The 22,444-nt window shown below is 46.7% G+C and overlaps 2 protein-coding genes across 2 annotated transcripts; both read right to left on the reverse strand.

Annotated features, from left to right (window-relative positions):
* Positions 1–215: 215 nt before the first annotated feature.
* On the reverse strand, positions 216–8,217 carry LOC109446812 (pepsin B). Its single transcript, XM_019730573.2, has 9 exons — positions 8,162–8,217; positions 7,517–7,673; positions 6,251–6,368; positions 5,619–5,737; positions 4,530–4,729; positions 2,906–3,028; positions 1,539–1,686; positions 574–672; positions 216–368 (listed from the first exon to the last, which is right to left on the reverse strand). Exons 1-9 carry the CDS (start codon positions 8,215–8,217, stop codon positions 216–218), a joined length of 1,173 nt encoding a protein of 390 aa, XP_019586132.2.
* Positions 8,218–12,646: 4,429 nt separating this feature from the next.
* On the reverse strand, positions 12,647–20,221 carry OVGP1 (oviductal glycoprotein 1). Its single transcript, XM_074318632.1, is given in 10 exon segments — positions 12,647–12,885; positions 12,888–13,082; positions 14,050–14,079; positions 14,082–14,187; positions 14,476–14,613; positions 17,077–17,262; positions 17,360–17,468; positions 18,681–18,818; positions 19,320–19,435; positions 20,048–20,221. Coding segments are annotated over 10 exon segments (1,431 nt in total).
* Between the last annotated feature and the right edge of the window lie 2,223 nt (positions 20,222–22,444).

Genomic DNA, 22,444 nt, shown 5'->3' on the forward strand with positions numbered 1-22,444 from the left:
CCCTTGCTAAGTTTCAATTTGGAATAAACTACTAAAAGCAGAACACACAAAAAGATATTTTGGAAGGAACTTCAAAGACGTTTGTAGTTTCCTGATTTATTAGTAAAGCTTGTGAGCAGAAGGGGTCAGGATAGTTGAAAATGCTGCTGTCAGCCCACAGAAACATTAGGGCGAGCCCACAGTCCTGCAGGGACGGTGGAGACAGCTGCCTCTCATTAGGCAGAGTAGGCAAAGCCCACCCTGTTGCTGGCCATGTCATAGACAGAGTAATATTCCTTGAGGAAGACATCTCCCAGAATCCACAGGGGCTGCCCACTGGGGGAGGGCAGGTAAGTGGCCTCAATTCCAAGCCTGCAGTAGCCATTGTTCTAAAGAGACAAAGGACATGAGGATATAACCAATTGCACTTCAGACATCTTTCCCCACAGGAACTTCCCCCGCGCTATATTCCATGACACCCGTGGGGATCTCTGAACTCAGCCCTGCCCCAGGGATTCCCCATGGCTGCCCAGATGTGAGCTGCTGTGGGCCCAGCCAGTGACATTTGCCGGGATCCTGGGAGTGAATACGTACGTTGAGGACATAGGCAGAGGGAGGCAGAGGGAACTGGGACCCGCTGATGATGAAGGTGACGGTGGGCATGTTCTGTACAGAATTACAGTTGACCACAAACTGGGAGAGAGAAGATGCAAAGCTTCAGAGCGTGGGGGACCGGGACCCAGACAAAGGGGCCCACGCCCCACCCCCTTTTCCTGTGGGACTCTCTTCTTGACCTTCCAACAGAGTCTCTTTCAGGCAATGGAAGGCAAGGCCTGATTCCCAGGCCCTCGTGCTTCTTGAGTGTTCTTAAACACATCTCAGCTCTTAGATTTTGGTTGTATGGATATGGCCGTAAGGTGTTAGGTTCATTCCAGAACACAATTTCTAACCTCAGAAAGTACAAATTACAGAGACAAAACTTGGGCACACAGCTGTCGAAGCATTCTCTCACACACTCTTCTATCCACCTTTATGTGCACGTGTCCATGGACACACACACCACCCTGAGGAACCATGAGTTAGTCTGGGCCCAGATTCTTGCATGCAAGGAGAAGCAAGCTACAGATAAAGTGTACAAAGGGGAGCCGGTGTGGGGACAGGAGGCTACTCAGAGTAAAACCCAAATGTGTGTTCCTAGCGAAGAAAGAAATCCCAGTGGAAGGGAGAAATGTGTTATGTCCTGCTTCTGTCTCATGCAGTCAAATGACACTGGTCAGACCAGGCTGAAATGTGCTTCTAGAACCAGCAGCACCGCCTGCCAGCCATTCAGCTCACACTCACAACCTGATGGAGTTGGTATTACTTCCTGCCTTTACCCGTCTTTGCATTGAGGGTTGATGCCTGAGATCCATGCCGTGTCCCCCCCTGACCTGTCCTCCAGGGGCTCAGGTCCCCACCCAGCCCTTCTCCCTCCCTCTCATGAGCTCATTACACTCAGCTCCTGTGTTGAGTGAGGCTGCCTGGATGTGCAGAGAAACCCTAGGCTTCTGGTTACTCACATCACCATTCTGAGCCTGCTGGGCTCCTGTTGCCTGCAGGAAAGAGCCCATGTACTGCTGGGGAACAGCCAGCAGGAAGGTCCCTGTATCCACGATGGCCTGGCAGCCCTGGGAGCACCAGCCAGTGGCCTGGTTACCAATGGCAAACCTGAGGGCGACACCAGTACAAAGAGAGTCAGGTACCTCTGCTGCAAACGTGATACGTGTCCACCCCTCATCCCTCCAACCCAGCAGCTCTGCCATGCTGCCTCTTTCTGGAAGCCAGGCCACTGCCCATGACACGTGCCCATGTAATGCTTCTGTGCCTTTGTGATTATTGGAGTAATAGCCCCAGTCTTGGCCTGGCAATCCCTCCAGTTCTGGCTGAAAGCTCTTGGAAGGTAGGAACTGTATCTTCTCTTTTTAAATCTACTTATATGGGGCCCAGCACATAGTACCAAACACAGTCAGGGCTTGTAGTCAATTAATAGATACCTCTTGAGCACCTACCCTGTGCAAAACACTCTTACGGGGATTCAGGTGCTATAAGGAGGAGGTAAATTGTACTTACTGTTTTTAAAGAGTTTATTTTAAAGAAGAGGAGACAACAGAATACGCTGAGCCATGACTAACTAAGGAGAGCCAGGGCACATCAGGGGACGCAATCAACAGAAAAGAAGCAAGAAAGTCACAGCAAGGAGCAAGGGCTCGGCAAAGTCTATGCTTCAGATCAAAAGTAGTGAGAAGGCTGTACTGACAGGCAGAGCCTAGTTTCCATGTGGCCCTGAGCACAGGCCAAAGGCGTTTGTCTTTCATTTACATGTGATGAAGATTCTTGAGGACTTTGAGTGTAGACGTAATTGATTTGTCATCATAGATTTTGGGATCGGATACGCTTATGCTCAGATTTTGAAATTTGTGAAATGCATGATTTTGGGTAAGTTGCTTAACCTCTGAACCTTGATTCCTTTATCTATAGAATGAAATATACTGCTGACCTTAGAGCGTTGTGGAAATTATATGCCATAATATATGTAAAATATTCAGCATAGTGTCTGGCACATAGAAAACACCAAGGACTGCTATTACTTTTACTGATGATAGAAGTGGTAGAGAGTATGCCAATTGGGAGAAATAATCAAGACATGGAGTCACAGTGTCTAGGAATGGACCTATCTGCTTGCATGACAAGGCTCAGTGACCCCAAAATGTTCAGTCAAAAGGTAGATGCCAGAGTCTACTGAGCTCCAGGACCATCTCAGCCTGAGGGTTTGGTGATTCTTTAAGAAATTCATGCCATGACAGGAACAGGAAATATTGTCACACTGGAAGAAATATGGTCACCCTAGGAGTATCCGTAATCTATAGGAAGGGTCCTCTCTACTTACTCCTGAATGGCAATCTGCCAGTACATTTCCTGGGTGACAGGGGCCCAGACGATCTGACCGGAATAAAGTTGGGTGTCCACACCTCCCAGGATGAGCTCTCCACCATACTGATGGGTTGGTTGGCTGGGAAGAAATGGAAATGAGCATGAGCTTCCATAACACAAATGAGTGAGACGTTCCTCTTTTGCCTCTCCCCTTCCCGCCCCCCCTCAGACACAGAGGCACCGCAGAATGTGGGGGTGCTGTCCTTTGAGATGCTCTGTAGTCTCCACCTGGCTCAAGGTACAATGGAAAGGAAATTCTCAGAGAAACACCCAAAGTATCAGAGCATTGGAAACACAGACTATGTCTGTAAAGAAGAAGACAGAATTGGAAACCAGGCACCTGAAAACAATGAAAGTATCCTAGAGAAACCCTCCCTGGGGCAAACTGAGAATAAGAAGGAACCCCTCTGGGAGTACCTGCAATGGGGCCTGACAGAGCTCTTAAGTGGGCTATGATGGGGACACTCCTGTCATGGTCAAGTTGGTAACTAGATAATGTCAACAGGATTTAGGCCTCTTGTGCTCACTGCCCTGAGCCTACCAGTCAGAGAAGAAAGCCATCTGGACTTCTGGTAGCTTGAGGATCACGTGTTTAGAAAAGAAGAATCAGGGAGTAGAGTTGACCATGAAAGTTCAAGGCCACGTAGAGTAGGAAAAGCACTGGGTTTCTGATCAAGACATTTGTGTTTGAGTCTCAGCTTCACACCTACCCGTGGGTGACATTGTTCAACATACGCAACCTATTTGAGCCTCCATTTCCTCACTGGTAAAATGATGCTAATAACAGGGTTTTTGAGATGTCGTTTGAAGTATTTGCTAGAAGAACATTTTATAAAACCAAAGGTGTTATTATAATTATCATTTCATTATTGTTCTCTTCTCCAGTAAATGGTCATGTGGTTTGTTCTATAGCTCTACAGTGGTACAAATCTAATACAATCATCTCCAGATTTACTAAACAAATATTGAGGGATTATTGCTTTTTTTTTTAAAGAAAGTTATGATATTACTTATGGCCACAATTAAAAATTCTTGGTGCGGCTGGATGGCTCAGTTGTTTAGAGCGTGAGTTCTGAACAACAGGGTTGCTGGTTCGATTCCCACATGGGCCAGGGAGCGGCGCCCTCCACAACTAGATTGAAGACAACGAGCTGCCACTAAGCTTCTGGAGGGGCGGCCGGATGGCTCAGTTGGTTAGAGTGTGAGCTCTCAACAACAAGGTTGCCAGTTCAATTCCCGCATGGGATGGTGGGCTGTGCCCCCTGCAACTAAAGTTTAAAAACAGTGACTGGATTTGGAGCTGAGCTGCGCCCTCCACAACTAGATTGAAGTACAACGACTTGGAGCTGATGGGCCCTGGAAAAACACACTGTTCCCCAATATTCCCCAATAAAATTTAAAAAAAAAACTTCCCCCCAAAATGTGATTATAAATGTTCAGAAATATATGGGTTGTATACATCAAGTGATTGTCATTGTGTTGAAAGGCTTTGCACTCTGGGCCCTGCCTGATGTTGAATTGTTGAAAGTGCCCCCCCAGAGCCTCGTTGGCTGAGTTCTTCCCAGGACACGGCTTCTTACCGAGAGAAGTAGAAGCTGAAGATGGGTTGGGTGAGCTGGCCCTGCTGCAGCATCCCCTGCATGACTGTCGGGGCGTTCCCCACCGCCATGTTGGGGTAGGCCATGCCCAGGATCCCATCAAAGTCTGAATAGTAGAAGGGGTTGTTGGGCTCATTCTCACTCAGGCCAAACTCCTGGTTATTGACGACGATGTTCTGGACCTGGGACGAGCAGACAGAAGAACTTAATGCACGTGGACAAATCCTTCCCAGACTTAGGTGCCCAGAATCTAGAACTTTCCTGGGGAAAGAAAGTGGGCTTCTTTTACGCTGAGTTCAATCATGGGTGTGGGTGTGGAAAGGGCAACAGTGTCACTCAATCATGTGTGTTTTGGGGGAAAGAAGTGTGAGTGTTGGGGAAGTAGAGGTGACTGTTCTTTGGAGTTGTGGTTTCCACTTCTGTGGACAGTGAATTGGTTTTATATTGAACAATCCATGTGCAAGAATAATGGAGAAACTGTGGATGTTAGATGTAAAGAAATAAGAAAATAATGAAAGGCCAGGTCTTCAATTATCCAGAGTGAAACTGTGTGGAAGAGGAAGCAGATTTAATCTATGTGGTTCCAGAGGGTAGCGGTAAAACCAGGGAGCAAAGTCACAAGAAAACACAATAACCTTAAGACAGCGTAAAGAGCTTTCTGCAGTCAGGACTGCTGTGGAAGAAATTCCTGTTTTGGGAGGAAGGTTGCATTGGATGGCCTTTGACGTCCTTTCCAGCTCTCAGCTCTGGGGAAGGTTGTACCTAATTAGTAATCGTGATTTCTCTCACAGCTTAAGGCTCTAGAACAGGGGTGTCCAAACTGCTGCCCGCGGGCCAACTGCGGCCCATGATCCATTGTTAATTGGCCCGCAGCAAATTCCAAAAATATATTTAGTTTACTTAAATAAACCAGGTGAGGCAATCCATACTTCACCTCGAGTGAGTGGCCCGGCTGTTTGTGTATTTTACCGCATAGGGCCCTGGGTGAAAGACATTGAAAAAAGTTTGGACACCCTGGTCTAGAACACGGGAGCCCAATCGCAGACCCTCAGAAGCTACAGCACCACTCACAGTCACGGTGTCATATCCCAACACCACACTCAGGCTGCCACTCCCGTAGGATAGTGTGTAAGTTTGCCCATTGTTTCTGAAGGTGGAGGACAGGCTGGGGTTGAACCTGTTGTGATTGGCTGTGGAAAGAACGGAATATTAGCGTCATTCGCTGCTTCCCCAGATACTTGGAGGCCACGTGCCCTCAATGGCCTGGGCTCACCAGTCCAAGTCTGAGATGGGGCTCAGTCTCAGATCCTTTGTAATATAGACAAATTGTGTTAGCCCCCGACAAATGTGTCCCCTTGAGTAATAAACATTCCCTGAATTCCTTTGAATCCACCATTCCCTGAGAGATGGGATCACCTCAAAAGTGCCAGGAATTCTTGCCCGTAAGAGAGAGCTGAGGTAAAGGGACACTGCAGAAAGAAATGGAAGTCTTAGTCTATTTCTTCTGTCTCTTTCCAGAACTGTCAGCACTTCTAAAATGCAGACGGAGGGCAAGATTTCCAGATATTCCTAAATTAAGGAGGATGAGATCATGAATACACACCAAGAACCCTGGAGTTGGCATATAAGCCTGTGCTCCATGCTGACTCTGCCCCTCCTTCTGCTCCCATCCAGCGGGTGGGTGGGGATCGTGCTATACTCACCACAGGCCTGGTTCTGGCAGTAGGTGGAGGGTACCCACAGGTTGGAGGAGCCGGTGTCAAAGAGGACCAGGAAATTTTGGGGTGGAGTCCCAATGCTGATCTCCCCAAAATAGAAAGCCTGCAAAGAAAGGTGTGTCACCCTCATTAAGGAGCCTTGGGAAAGACGTTGACCCGCTGGAGGCACCTTTTGCCAGAATCATTTCCTTAGGAGAATAAGAGGCTTCTCCCACAATCTTTCCACCCCATGTGGAGCCAGCTGCTCTCAATATTTTACTTTTTGTTTTCTCCCTAATTGTTAGCCTTTGGCCAGCCGAGACTTAATCTTGCAAATATGTTTTCTACTTTGCAATAAGGTGATACCTCTACGGATGTAGTATCATGCTATGCGGGGACACCCCAAGGTTGGAGAAGCTTTTCTCTTCTCTAAGTATCCATCCACCCTCCCACCTCTCTCTCTCTCTCTCTCTCTCTCTCTCTCTCTCTCACACACACACACACACACACACACACACACACACACACTTCTCCCCTTCTCTTCCAGTGTTAGCTACTTCCACCACCATTCTCCTCCCTCCTGGTCACGTACTAGAAAGGGGACTAAAAAGTCTAGGATGAGAGGCAGCATGAAAAGCAAGAAGAAAATGTCACTAAGAGATAGTTTATGTTCTAAGGGAACTTGGGCCAGTCATGTCACTTTCCTGCCTCTAGTTCCTCCATTTAAGAAAATGTGAGCGTTGAAATGGGCGATCCCTAAAGTGGCTTCCAGCTCTGACGCTTCATGTAGCATCTCACCAATGACAATCCACAGGACACCAGTATGTTGACATTGTAGCCTCAAGAACATTCAAATATTTACTCTGGGCACCTGTGTATCTTTCCAAAGAGGGGAGGTATATAGTGTCCGGAGCCATTAGAAATTTTGCCTCGTGGCCTTACGTGTATTTTCCTTTTTTCCCCTGGAGCACGTTGCTAGGGCTTCCTTCGGATCTCTCCATTGACTTGACCTTTCCCACCATGAATCTCTTAGCCATATAAATGGGGTTTTAGAGAAACCGGCCAGCAATGAGAAGAAAGGAAGAAGGAAGGGGAACGACTATCCTATTAGATGGTAGTAACTTATAATTTATTCAGATACTTTCCATAGGAAGGTGAGACTTAGGTTTAGTCACTAGTCCAAAATCAGAGCTAATGAGGGGTACAAATGAGTATTTAAAAATGGTTATTAGCCCAGGGTTACGGACCCACCCCCACCCCTGTTTCACTCACATCCAAGTAGTTGGTGATGGGTTCATAAGCCACAGCGTCATTGTTGAAATAATACTTGGCGGCTGGATCACCCTTTGGGTAGTTCCTCAGGAATGCCTCCAGTATGCCCTGCTCCTCCATCGCCTGGCGGATAGACTTGCCTTTTCTCAGAACGATTCTGCAGAAAATAGGGTAAACGAAAAGAATGAGCTTCACTTCGCCGCATTCAAGCAAGTTCTCCAACGAGCTCACCTGGAGTTTTCAATCCTCTTCAGTACTCTCAAGAAGAGCCTCTTACAGGAAGTCCTCCAGAGTTTAGCAAGTTCTGACCTCTGCAGTCATCCTAGGATTTCCAGCATGGAAACACACTACACCTCATAATTGGGTTCTTGTCCTTATATATTGTTTCCAGAGAATAAATGTCTGTTTCTTCCCAGTCCCTCCTGTAAGCTTGAGGCAGGGATTGTGCATCCTTCCTTCTTAGCCGACAAAACACCCAACTCACCCTTATATACACACACGCACGCACACACACCATCCATTTCAAGTCTTGTTCCCCAGTGGATGTTCAGTGCATGATACCAAGAGATAATCTGACTGCCCCTCCAAGCTTGTCATGCTCCCTTAGGGCTGGAATTCACAGCGAAGCTGAATCCCAGTACACACCTTTCCACAGCCTCTGAGAGGTGTAGACAAACGAAGACCAAGACCAGGAACTTCATGGTGCCGGTTTCCAACTGCTCACCAACACGCAGGACACAGTGGCAGACCCAAGTGTTGGGACACACAGAGGGCGGCTGGGTCCCTCTCTTATACCCTGACCTCCCTGCACTTCTCCTCTCAAGGCACGTGGGCTTTTCTACCTTTGTAAAAGCTTGTATCCCTACACATTCATGGATTTTGTTTGTTTTTCCCTTTGGCAAGCACCAAGGACTTTAATATCTACTCTGTGGTCAAGTTAAAAAAGCAGTTAATGGCTTTGCTGATGGAATCTAAAGAATAGCATGTGATAACCAATGTAAAGTATACTGGGGACAAAAGACTCTGATGCCTGTGTCTACTGGGAAATGGGTGCTGGCAACTTCTGCAAGAACAATGGAACAATTTGTTCTTTAGCTCCAAAGGGCATGTGCTTTTATGAGATTTACAGTCTGTCTCTTCTGCTTCTCCTTTTCCTCCCTCGTCCTCTGATCAGTCTTACCTTGAGTGCCTGCTCTGTGCACACCTCTGTACTCAGCTCTGGGAGTGCAAGCGTTGTTAAGAAATGGTCCTTGGATGCAAATGTCTGCATTCCTGCTGGGATGACTGCCACAGAATCCAACTATGAGGCGATGTGATCACTGTAGGCATTTAAATGTGTGTTGAATGAATGAGAGGGATAACAACAGTATTCATGAAGCAGGGAGTGATGGCTTCTGGTGGGATGGAAAAGGCTCCACAGAAGAGGTAACATTTGAGTGAGGATCTCGCAGGATGTGAGATGAGGAAGGAAGGGAAGTGGAAAAGCCATTGCTGAGAAGAAAAGCTTGATCAGGGGCACAAAGGAGGGAACTTGTGTGATGCGTTCAGAGAACGTTGTGACTAACAAGACCGGAAGAGTAGTTCTCAACGTGGCTCCTTGTCAGCCAAGACACATCCAAAGCACCTGCACTGGGTCTGCACAAGTCTCATCGTGCTAATTGTAGCTTTGACAATTATTTTCTACTCAAGAAACCATATGAAATGGGAAGGACTGTAATACTAAACTATGAATGCTCTTGGGTCTACAATACTGTATTAACCCTTTTGCTGCGATGGTCGGATATATCCCAATGAATATTTCCATCTGCCAACTGTGGAGGGAAACTTCCAGAAAGGAAGTTTAGGAAAGCAGATGTACATTTTTCTATTTGGTTGTGTTTTTCAAGAATGAGTAACAGGATATTTTTATACGTAAAAATAATGTCATTTATATACAAAGCAGCTCAAATTGTTATTATTAAATGCATAAAATAGTCACAAAATCAACTTTTTGTTTTTTTGTGGATTTATGACATATTTTGGGGGAAAAACTTGAAATCAATTAACACAGCGAAAAAGTTAAGCAGTACGTATTTAGTACATGCAGTATTTGAATTATGATTCTACCAAATTACTAATGGCATGCCTCCTAACTAATTACAACACACTGTAGATAGAACTACTGGGATACAGTACTCAGAATCTACATGGGCATAAACAGATTGTAAGATAGACCTTAGATATCACGCAAAGCAGCATTGACTTTATTCTGTGAGTAGTAAGGAGCCGGTAAAGTTTTTTAAATCCAGCAAATGACGCACTGACTACCTTCTATATATCATTTATACTAGTTTTTTAGATTGTAGCATTTTTAGAAGCATTCATGAAAAAGGGCCAGTTACCAAAATGATTCCCTAAGGAAAGTTGTAGCTGGCACGAGAGAACTTGCTTGAACTTTGCCGTGAACCCACCCTTGAAGCCATTGAGCTATGCATGGAGCCAAAGTTTCCAAGTTCACGTGTATGATGTAATGTTTCTTCCTACAGATGAATTCTCAAAGAAAAACGTAAGAACTGTATAGGATATGTTTGTAGTGATAGCTCTCACTTATTGAACGCCAACTTTGAACCAAGCACATATTTCATGTAATCATTGCTAATTTAACGCCCCTGTGATCGCATAGTTAATAAAAGGCCGAGCTGGGCCCTCAAGTCTGATTTGTCTGAACTCAACCGCTGTCTAACCACAGCCTCCCCTCTAAGCCTGCTGTGTGCAAACTCTCTTTGCGTCAATGTGCATGGAAGTATCAACTTTAACAGTAATGACCAAGAGATTTACATTTGATTTCATTTTTTGTTGGAACATACTCTAATTGCTTTTCTCATACTCTGTTTTCTTCCTGGTCACATGAAAACTGTAACCCTGTATGCTGCTGCCACCTGGTGGCAATATTCCTAACTTACAAAAACAGTTCTTCGAAACATTGAAAGGACTCTTTCATGTGACGCTTCAAAACTCCTTTTAGAAAGTGACAAAAGCTCATAGCATCTGCTCCCCGGCTCACTTCCCTAGGTGTAGACAACTTGTGCCTGTCCATCAGTCGGGCCTGTTGGAGCCTGTGTCCTGCCCGTTTCCCACCCATGTCAATCACCTTGCCCGCGGTTCCTACGACTTCTCCTGTCCCACATCTGTGCCTCTGGCCTCGGGCCTCTTGTCAATCCCTTACCACTCTAGACACTTTCTTCTTCATTTATTAACTGACATCCCACTGTGAGGAAAAGCTGCCTCTTCTTCCCCACCTGTTTATTCAGTTGTGTATTAACAGCATACGAACTCATGCTATTTACTTTGTTCTATGGGTTATAAATCCATTATTATCATTATTTTGTTGCTCAAATTGTCCCAGTTTTGGCCACTGGGAGCTCCTCCAAGGTGGCTTTTGTTTCCCTCGGACATGGAACCATCACTTTTGAATATTTCCTTACTTTCTGGAAACATCAGCTATTCTAGTCATTTCTTGTACTTTCCCCGTTCCAGCACAAGAATCCCATTTCTTCAAAGATCCCCAGTTCCTTTTATTGGAGAACAAAATTTAGAAATCAAGATCTGGGTATTAAATATTTTATGTCAACTGTAATTGAAACCAAAAAGAATTTAATAATATTAAATTACATCTGTCGGCCTTAACCAAAAAAAAAAAAAAAAAAAAAAAAGATCTGGGCATTAAATGTGCTTATTGCTTCTGAAATGTCATTGCTTTCAAGCCCTCTCAGTGGTCAAAGCTAGGAAATATATTTACGTATACACATACTGTATTTCTGTTAATTTTTATATTGATCTACATGTATATACTTTTAGAACCATGATTTTCTACTGATGCCTCCGAGCCCAACACCACAGGGTTGCTTTCAGCCTTTCCCTGTCTACCCTGTTTTGTAAGCCACTGTGCTTCGGGTTGGTTTGTTATGCAATCTAACTGATTTGTGATTTATGCTGTGACAACATGGGCCTGTGGCCGTGTACCCACACACGTGTAGAAATATCTTCACCTGCTTAAATCATTTTTGATAGGTGCCTGGACCCACAGGCATGATCATTTCAGACCCTGATCTTAAAGACTTGGAGGCTGCACTTCTAAAAGACAAGGTAACATCAGTGATGCGTGTTACCTTTACCCACTCTGAGCATCACTGTCTCCTAGAAGGAGGGCTAGAAATTGGTCCTGTGTCTATATGAACTTATGAGCGTCAGTCATGCCCAGGAAACAGTCCACAGGTCGATTGCAATGTGTACTAGGCGGGAATTGATGTTTCCAGAGAAAACCCAGGAGAAGTGTGCAGGTAACACACGAAAATACTGTTTTACCTTCTGCTCAACCACTTCTTATGGTGAGAATGGGTGGGGGTGTTTTTTCAGAAACAACTAAGACTTTTACCAAGCAGGGACTATAATTGGGAGATTCAACTTCCCCTTCCTTCCTCCAGTCTCCCTTGAGGATTGAGGAAAACTTCTCCAGAAGAGACTCTGGCTCTGGCGAAGTGAGCAGTTTCATGGCAGAGAAGGAAGCACATAATCCACGCTAGAAAACACCAGTGTAGGCGAGACATAGCTCCCTCTCCAAAAATAGCAGCAGGGGAAAGTGACCTTGAAAAAGAGAAGCTGATAGATATTGGGTTGTACAGGTCACTTCAAGAAAATCACTTCATAGAACTCGAATGGGTTCTTGTGTTGTTTCTAATTTATTCAACAGAAAAGAGATGAACTCACTGTGGCTTTGGGGCCTGCTTTGCTCCATGAATGGCTTATGAATTGCTGGGAATAGGCAGGCGCTGTCAGCTGACCCGGAAGAAAAGACAAGGGCTTTCCCCAGCTTTTGGCACCAACAGAGCTTAGGCTTCTTGACCCACAGCAAATTCCTGGGTTTTCTTTCTTTAGAGAGAGGGGGCTTGTTGAAAGGGTTATCAAGTTGACAGAACAATGGTTTCCATCAGTGCAACAAAAGGGGACGTGTCCTGGGAGCTAGATGACAGGGCCAGAGGGGAGCATCCTGTGCAGCTTCCACCTAAAGACCAAAGTAACCTATTGGGGGGTGGGGTAGTAGTGTCCACCTCAGAAGTCAAATGCTCTCCTCTTAGCGTCTTAGTCTCCCCATCAGGGGTGACTGTCATCTTTCCAGAGGAGATAAGTCATCTTTTCGGGGGCTGTAGCCTTCCTTCTAGGGACCATGGTCTTCCCTCCAGAGGTCTCAGTCTGAAGAGGTGCAGAGGTCGTAGTCATCGCTCCAGGGGTCACAGACTGATGACCCACAGGGGCCATGGTCTTCTCTCCAGGGGTCTCAGTGTTCCCTTCTAGGGCTACAATGTGCTTTCCAAAAGACACAGTTTCCTTGCAGGACTCACAATCCCACCTCTGGGAATCGTGGTCTTATTCTCAGTCTTCCTATGGGTCTCAGTGGCCACAGCCTCTCTTTCTGGGAACAAATTCCTGAATCCGTGGTCAATGCCTTGGTCACCGGTCAGCCGTTCAGGGCTAGTTCTTGAAAAATTCATAGCAGATGAAAGCCACCATTGTGGAGTTGAGCTGCACTCTAGAGAAAATCATCAGAAACGAATGAGATTCCTACCTGTTCCTTCCCATCCCATGAATGACTGGCAGGAATAGAACGCCCCCAGGACTGAAGTACTTGCTCCCAGAAGCCAAGATTGGAGGATTTCATAACGTGCCCTCTTGAGGACATAGATCAGATGCCACCACACAGAAGCCCTGCTCCCCCACTTCATCACATGAACATGGTCCCAGGTACCCATGGGGGCTCGGTGGATTTGATACATTTCTGATGAACGACCCCATGAAGGAACCTGCCTCTTCTCGATGGTTAACTCCTCGTTTTGACCTCTTTGACTGCACCTTCAGCAGGATCTTGCCCCCAAGTCCTAATTCCTTATGTGCTGAATTCTCAGGGAGAAACCTTCTGTGTCCCCCCAATGTAGGAGGCGCCGGGAACAGCACTGAGGGCAGGGAAGCTGCTCTGGACAACATGTCGTAAAGATGTGGATTGGAGTCCCATCCACACCTGACTAGCTGGGTTACCTTTCTGAGCCGCAGTTTCCTTATCCATACAATGAGGGCTGTACACCATCTCCAAGGATGTTTCAGCTCTAGCATGCCAGGGTCCGTTTTCCATCTGCCAGGGCAGGCTCTACTATCAAAGAGCTCATTTCCTTTTCTGGCCCTTGTCCCATGAAAGCAGGAGAAAAAAACACAAACAAACAGAGAAATAAACTAATATATATTGACTGTTAGCTATGAGCCAGTACAGTTTTCATTCCGCATCTCATTTAGTTCTTGCAATAATGTCATGACTATAGGATTATTCCCGTTTTACAGATACGGAAAACAAAGCTCAGAGACGTCAAAGGGAGCACACACCCAAACCAAGGTTAGAAAACAGATTGGCCTGCGAAACATCAAAGCCTTTGGATCCAACACAAGGGACCCACCCAGTGCCTGCTTATGCAATTTCCAACCCCAGCTTCCAGGTCATAGCTACTTACCAGCCTGTACCAGGAGATTATTCAACATGTGACAAGGGGGGAAGGGCCAGGGACACAGAAAGTGCCCCTGCCGTCATCCAGGTCCAATGTCCACACCACGGCCCTCCCTGCCCTGCATTTGCCCTGCAAATGCTCTCTCTTTATGAACAATGCAGGATGGTTAGAAGCATAGCCTGTATTTGAATCTAGCCTCTACCACTTATTGGCTATGGGATCTTGAAAAACTGAGATTTCTTCTCTTCAAAATGAAAGAGTTGGAATAGATGGGATAAGGAAACCCCAGTTAGTTCAGGTGTACCTGAAACTTTCCTGATGTAGTCACTCTCACCTTTACATCCTCCACCCAGTATACACACACACACACACACACACACACACGACAGACAAGGGGCTCATGGTAGCCAGAGGGAAATTGTATGCTGGAGCAAGAAAGAACCAAGTTCTCACATTGTATCTGAAGCTGATGATATCATCATAGCCAACCCACTTCTCCCCGTTGTGGGCATATGGGACATAATGATAATCAATCCATCATTTCTTCACTCTCTGGAGAAAGTAGCATATCTGCCAAGAGGATCACAGGTGACTTCTGTGAAAGCCATGGAAAGAAGCACCAGTAGATACACTGTTCCTTGCCCAGGAATAAAGAATCCAAGAATCCCTCTGTCATGCGGGGCGGCAGGCAGGGTCTCTGGTCCCGCTCCCCACATAAGAACGCAGGACATGGTGAGGCCAAAAAGGAACACCCACGGAGCCATAGATGGGGGAGTCATACCACTATAGTCTCGCTGGCGGCTGCGTTGGAGACACAGGAAGCAGGAGCCACACTATCCGCAACCTGCCGTCCACTTCTCTCTGCCAACCAACCTCACTTGCTAACTGCAATCCGCTCTTGCTAGCTCAGCCACCATCTCCTTGCTAGCCCCCATTTGCTGCTAGCATAGCCATGGCAGCTATATCAGTGGCCAATGGCTCACTGGTTATAACTGACGGCCAACTAGCCACAGCTGATGGCCATCTGATCATAGTCGATGGCCATTTACTACCTGAGCCATCACCTTTCCACATGACGCCGAGAGCCTGGAAACTGCACTCCTGGCTCTGTCCCCACAGCCTCATAAGGAGGTGAGAAGAAGAGAGACCGAAGGAGGAGTGGGGAAGACACTCATGGCCTCCTCTCTATTCTGAATAAATTCCCATTATTATACATTCCTTCCTCTAATGTCCATGATGGAAAATAGACAGAAGACTAAGGAGTAAGTGACTTCCTTAAGAAACCAAACCTGGGTTTGATAAATAATGCTAATGGCAAACTACTAAGAGTAGCCTACGTGATCCTTGACCAAGCCTATATCTTTTCCAGAGTTTTCATGAACAAGTCTCTCCTCCGTTCATTAGAAATCAGCATAAACTACCCCATCTAGGTAGTTGCCAAACTAGCTTTTCAACCTCTCATAAATATGAAGGTCTCAAAGGTAAAGAAAACTAGATTCTTACAATCAGTCAAGCATCTGAGTATCAACCGGGCGCCCAGCATTGCCCTGGAACCACGTGCTGCCAAGAAGTAGAGTGTTCAAGATGGGCTGCCGAAGTTAGTGTCTAAGTCTTTTTGGGATTTTGTTTGGTTTGGTTCTTCAAAAGTTCTATCAAAATCTCTTTGACCCATCATGTTCTTCAAGAATATTATTTCAGCTATGCTCCCATTCTCTGGATTAGCAAGAAAACATCTCCACCAGGTCATCACGATTGGAGAGATACCAACACCTCTTTGACCATCTATGGCAAACAGCTCTCCATCAGGCACCCCTATACACCTTGTGCCTTTGTACCTGCTGTCCTCTACCTGGGAGGTCCTTCCTATCTTGTCATTCCTGCTGTGGGGACAGAGCCCCAGAAAACAGTTTCCAGGCTCTCGGCCTCACATAGAAAGGTGCTGGCTCAGGTAGTAAATGGCCATCAACTGTGATTGGATGGCCATCAGCTGTGGCCATTTGGCCGTCAGCTGTAACCAGTGAGCCATTGGCCACTAATATAACTGCCGTGGCTACGCTAGCAGAAAATGGGGGCTAGCAAGAAGATGGTGGTGGGCAAGCACGGATTACAGTTAGCACGACAGAGTGTGGGTTGCAGATTGCAGAGAAGTGGACAGCAGGTTGCAGACAGTGTGGCTCCTGCTTCCTGTGTCTCCAACCCAGCTGCCAGCGAGAATATAGTGGTATGACTCCCCTACCTATGGCTCCGTGGGTGTTCCTTTTTGACCTCACCATGTCCTGCGTTCTCTTGTGGGGAGCGGGAGCACAGACCCCACCTGACACCCCGCATGACACCTGCCCATCAGCACTCTATCTGTGCTTCAAACCTCTGCTTAAAACCTACCAGCCACACACTCTGTGCCTTTTACTGTCTTCTCTTGTTTTATGTTCCCTGGGGTCCGTGTCTCTTTCCTCCACTCAGTAGAAAGCTTTGTTGAGATGGAGAGGAAGGAAGTGGAATTGGGGTAGAGGAGAAACAATCTGAAGTAGAAGATGTTTTGAAATTGCTTCCAAATAATCAGGTACGTAGTGGGGAGGGAGGAAGTTGGAGAGAGAGAGAGATGAAACAAGATTGGCCAGGATTGGTTAATGATTGAGGGGTATGTGGTAATGGGGGAGGGAGAGGGAGGCTATACTATTCTTTTACTTCTGCAAATGTTTGAAGTTATATGTATTGCAAATATTAATTATTTTTATTTGGGCCATATAGCAAGTCAGGATTGACTTGTATGACATTTAAGATTCTTTTAAGGGATGAAATATTTGTCCCCCCTTTAATCAAACTCTACCCAGCCCCTCATCCCTTACAAAGGACTCAGATAATTTCCCCTGAAGAAAAATAAAATATCCCACATAGTGGATTTCCCTTGCCCCGGTAAACTACCGCTCTGACCCGTCTCTAGCCCTCAGTCTTGCTTTTGCCCCGTCCTTGCTCTGGCCCTGGCCGCAGGTGGGGGAACCCTAACGAATAGGAAGAGTTCCCTATTTCTGTCACATCGCAGTAAGCCAAGAAGCCAGCTTGCTTGGTGTACCTCCCTGGAGATGCAGGTCCCACAGCTTCAGCCTGCAACCCATTCTTGGAGGCTTTGTGGAGGTGAAACGTACGTCCATAGGTGGGGAACCCCAAGAGTAACTTCACTGAGGGTGCCCCCAGCTTTTGCCAGTAATTCATGGCATATGCCTGCAGGTAAGAACACAAATCCCTGCTTTTTACCAAGAGCAATGGCCCAGCCTCAGGGGCAGATGTCTGGTCCGCCTGAGATCTTTCCTTCTGTTACTGAAGATTTGGCGTCTCCAGGCAGAGAGAACAGGGGGCTGTTATGTCCCGTGAACGTTTCCCAGCTTCCATGTAATTCATGAGACAAGACAATGCTGAAATCCAGGAGTCTGTAAAGGGCAGGGGAAGGAGATAAGTCAGATCTCACTGTGCTCACTAGCTAACTAGCTGTGCAGTGGCCACCCAAGCTTCCCTCCCACTTCTGCCTGTGGGACCTGCCCAAGCTGTGCCTTCCACTTGAGATACTGCCACTGGAACAGACCGCTGCTTAGGGACCACTGTACCTCTGGACCTATGCCATCCTGAGAGTGTCCATGGAAATAGGCAGGCGTCAGACACGAAAACTAACACACGCCGGCCGGACCCAAGTGCTAACAGAGGTCTGCAAAAACTGTCCTGAGTAAAGCAGTACTGATCACACTGTCCCAAGGCAGTAAAAGAGCTTCTGTCTTTCTACCATTCAAGGAACCATTGAAACCCATCTCATCCATAGAGCTGTCATAATGGCAAAGTAGTGTAACTGAGCAATTACCGGTCACAGGTACAAGGGTTTCCACGGATTATCTGATTTAATTTCGATCTAAGTACCATAACTGTCTCCATCTTAAAGCTGAAGAAATCGAAACTCCAACAGGTTAACTAATCTGCCTAAGGTCACCAGGTTGGGTGAAGGTGGGACCCCCCCAACGCCGCCTGGCTGTAATATCAACATTAACAAACTCTGTGTCCCCCTGTGTCTCTTGCCTTCCCACCCACATTGAAACCACTCTCCCTGGTGTAGCCGCACACAGAAACACCCCATCCTCTCTTTTGTTCTGCATCTGCCTCAGTTTCCCCATCTGCAAATACTTGATGGTGGAGGTTTGAGCAAATTAGTCCTGAGGCGGCCTGTCCAGAAAGAGTTCTGAACTATTCTTTGTCTGGCTTTATAATTTTTGCATGAAGACATGTTCTCTAAAAACTGGGCGTGACTGGGCATTCCTATTTTGGGTTTTGTGGCAGTGGTTGGTAATTCAGCTGCCTCTCTGATGCCAGCCCTCTGCCACACAGTGAATGTCCACAGCTGTGCTCTGGGATGGCACAGGCCAGGCCCGCGGGGCTCTCCTGTGACAGCCAGCAGTGGGCGAGGCAGAAGATTTGACCCAAGATGACGTTGTGGAGGCTGGTACTACATCACCTCTCTCAGCTCAGCCCCAGATTGTACCTACACTGGGCCGGCGCACAGAAAGCTCAAGGAGAGCGCTTGGGCAGCTCTGGGGCTCTGAGCTTGAGATGCCTCCTTCCCTTCAGTGTCCTGCCCCTCCAACGCAGCACCCACTTACCTTCCTAGACGGGGCACGCCATAAGCTGTTTGGATGATGTGAGGGTTCCCCGAGACAGTAGCGGGGAGCAGCAGTCTTGGCCTTGTGGTGAGCAGGGCCTCCTTCTGGAAGGCAAACAGGAGCTCCAGGGAAGTAAAAGAGGCAGACACAGAGAACCAGACAAAACAGTGTCAGGGAAAGAGCATCATCCAGGAAACCTTTATTTACGGAGCCCCTTGAGCCAGGCCCTAGACACATAAAGGGGAGTCAGGCACAGGCCCAGCCCCCAGGCTCGTGAGAAAGGCAGACTTGAGCCAATGTGGTAAGTGTTTTAATAGAAGAGTGGCCGGCAGGCTCAGTGGTACAGGATTCAGGCTGCCTGCCTGAGGGAGTCCAGGAAGCTGCACAGAGGAGGCATCGCTTAGGCGGGAGGGCTGGAGCAAGACCTGGATACGACAGAGAAAAGGAGCCACCGCAGGACACCTGCTCAGCAGCCCTTTGGCCCAACACCTCTAGGGGGTTGGCAGTAAAAGCACATCTGTTACAGCGGTCCTGCCCTTGCCCCTGGCCTCAGGCTCCTATCATGCCAGGAGTCCAGATATGATAAAAGCAGAATCATTTCTGGATTCTGGAGCGGCCAGACTGGCTGTACGTCAATTAAGAAAAGTCCCGCGGTCATGCATGGGGCTGCCTCTTAGTCCAGGGTACAAGAAGCAGAGGTCCAGAACATTGACATTGTGTGTCCTCAGGAGGGATATAACCGAATTGATAAAAGTCTCTCAGTTGGGTGTGTGGACAGCGTAGTGGGGAACCTGTGGGGACAGCAGGGGTGAGGCGAGGGGCACGGTCTGCAGAACCACGACCTCCCACAAAGCTCCTTGGTCCCCACCCTGTGGAGGGCACAGCCTGTGGCTAACCAGGTGTCAATATAATACATGACACAGGGAAGTAACAATGATTAGTGGTTGAATTTGCTTCACTTCCGGTATGAAGAAAGCAGGAAAACCAACTTTTCTCATCAGCAGAGTCCTTGGATATCATAGAATAAAAACAATAAATGGTATCGAGGGTTTAGGGTGAAGATATTTCACTGCAACTCTGGGAAAAGCTGATGGAAAGCTACTTAACAGAGACAGTGTTTCCATTTGCTCATCCCTCTGTCTTCCTGTATGTATTCAACAGATATTCCTTGAGCACGTGTCAGGCCCTGCTGGGCGTTAGATACGGTGGTGGGTGGTGATCAAGACAGTTTCTGCTCTCAAGAGGCTTCTAGTCAAGTGTACACATTAAGAGCTAATGTGTGTTTCTCTCTCTTGGAGAAGTGTATGTCTGTCTCTTGTCTCTTGTGGGTGGGTGCATTGAAGAAAACATGAGTTTTGTTGCCCAACAGACTTGAGATCCAGTTCCTGCTCTGTGCCATCACTGGGGCCACTTGAGTCCCCAGTCCCAAGTGTATGTTCAATGCCGCCCTCCACTCGTTGAGCTAATGTTAACCTCAATCGGGACGTAATTAAGCCTCCTGAGAGCAACTCTGGACCAGGTTTGGCAACCACTTGCCCCATGGGTTTGATCCCCCCCCACCCTGTGTGGTTTCCAAGTCCAATACCCGTGTTCTTACTTGTTTCCCATCTCCTCCCAGCCCAGGTGCCCTAATTCTTGTTGCTGGGTCTCTGCTTTGATTCCTCTTCCTGCTCTGTATACTGTAGGCACTACAGCTGCTTCCTAGGGCCTGGGTCCTGGCTCAGTCCTGCCAGGCTGCTGGGGCCTCACTGGCTGCCTTTTCAGGCTTCCTTGATGAGGAATGCCTGCCTCTCCCCTACCCCTGCCCCCTAGATTCCACAGCACTGAGATTTCCCAGAAAGTTTGTGCCCTTCTTCCCAAGCCTCCTGCCAGGGACACTAGCTATTAACGCTGTACCCATCACAGAGCCAAATTTGCGTCTCCATTTGAAGCCGCACATCTGCACCTGGGTCAGTCCTGTTCTCTTGCAGTGGGCAAGGCTAGACCTCAGACCGAACTTTTCTGTATCTGCAAATGTGACTGATAATGCTGAGAAGAATGCCCACATGTAACAATGGATGTCTGGGAATGACTTCTGTTGCACTCAGGGATGACCGTGCCAAAGAGTTGGCCACTGTGACTCTCTGTGTGTAGCAGGTGATGAATAGTAAGAGGCCGAGTGAGGGTTATGCCCCTCATCCAGGGTGCCCCGTTGCTGTTTGTTCCCAATCCTTCTCCTCGACTTCCTGCTGTCAAAACATACAACGTTTGCTTTTCAGTTTTACACTCCCACCCAGATACTTAAAAATACTCCTCCCTAGTGCTTAGCGTGTTCTCATGAAATGAGAAAAGACATTTACAATGTCTTCTAGTTGGCTTGCTGAAGAAATCCCTACGGCAGGGCAGCCCGTTCCGTATTTCATAGCACTCAGCTAGAAAAGGCCTGAACACAGACCTGAAGTATTTTGGTTTTAACAAAGCATGTGACCAAATCTTTCCTGATAGTCATGTAAATGAATTGGAGGAGAATGACTTCAACAAAATCAATTGGTTGGATGGTACAAGAACCCAAAGAGTGTATAAACTACAGATCAGTATAAACTTAAAAGTCTTATATCTTTAAAATGAAGGAAATACACTGGAGCAGTATTTTTCAACATTTGATATAAAACATGGTTTTTGGTTGTGCACGAGGATTTTTTAGGTTTAATATGTGTTTATTTTAATGTGTATCAGAAAATATACATTATCCCCAAAACCCATTATTTCATAGACATTAAGTTTAAAAATTGAGGTAATTCAAGAAAACAATATTCTAATAAAGTAGTAGAGGTAAGTACTACATCCAAACCAGCTCCATCACTTTCCACTTGAGACCCCAGTAAGGGTTACCCACTGAAGTGGAAAAGTTCAGTTGGAAACAGCAATTCCTAATGCTTGCAGCACGGTGCCTCCCAAAGTGAAATGCTTGACCAGAGCATGGAAGGGACAGGTGAAATATGTCTATATTCACTGAAGGAACTTTCAACCCATGGCACTGGCTGGGCTCCCACCAGAAAGTTAAAGGATGTTGTTTGGAGATTAAACTCTTTATTTTAATGCTCTAGTCCACAGCAAAGCTGCAGAATGTCATTTACGAGACAAGGAGTTTCCCGAAGAAGTTGAGGGCTACATTAAATCACAAAATGAAGATTGCAGGATAGTGGATCATGCTGTCTATAACTTAAGAGTTAACCCCCTCCTCTCCTGATCTCACATCTCCCTCAGCCTCTGGATCATACTAGTCCTGCGACAGTAAAATGAATAATGAAGATGAAAAACTCCAGAATTGCCCATTTGTGATGGAGAACTCAAGAAAATGTGTTTGGGGTCCAAGACAAGTCTGCTCACTTTACTTTTCCCAAACTACGCTTGTGATACAGACTGCTGGTGATCTTGAGAAATTTTAATTAGCTAAAAATTGAGACTGGAGCTTGCTTACCCCTTTCCAAAACAAACTCAGTTTCCTGCACAAGTGATTAGAACGGTGTGTGTGTTCAGTGCGACCCAGGCTGGCTGTAAGAAACTCGCTACAAATGGTGATTGGTTATGAATTCTCTCAGCATCTTCCAGGTATGTTGGCTCTCCTTAGATGCCCTAAAGCATCCCCAGAATACATCAAAGCACTTAGCATGTCTTACTGAAAGAAATGCTTATGTAAGTATACTTTGGAACAAATCTTTTGTTTATGACTTTAATTTGTAGATACAAAGTGACTATGTCAGACAACTGCTGAAAGACAAAGA

This window comes from Rhinolophus sinicus, linkage group LG14 (assembly GCF_036562045.2).
Source record: "Rhinolophus sinicus isolate RSC01 linkage group LG14, ASM3656204v1, whole genome shotgun sequence".
In the NCBI taxonomy this organism is placed as follows: domain Eukaryota; kingdom Metazoa; phylum Chordata; class Mammalia; order Chiroptera; family Rhinolophidae; genus Rhinolophus; species Rhinolophus sinicus.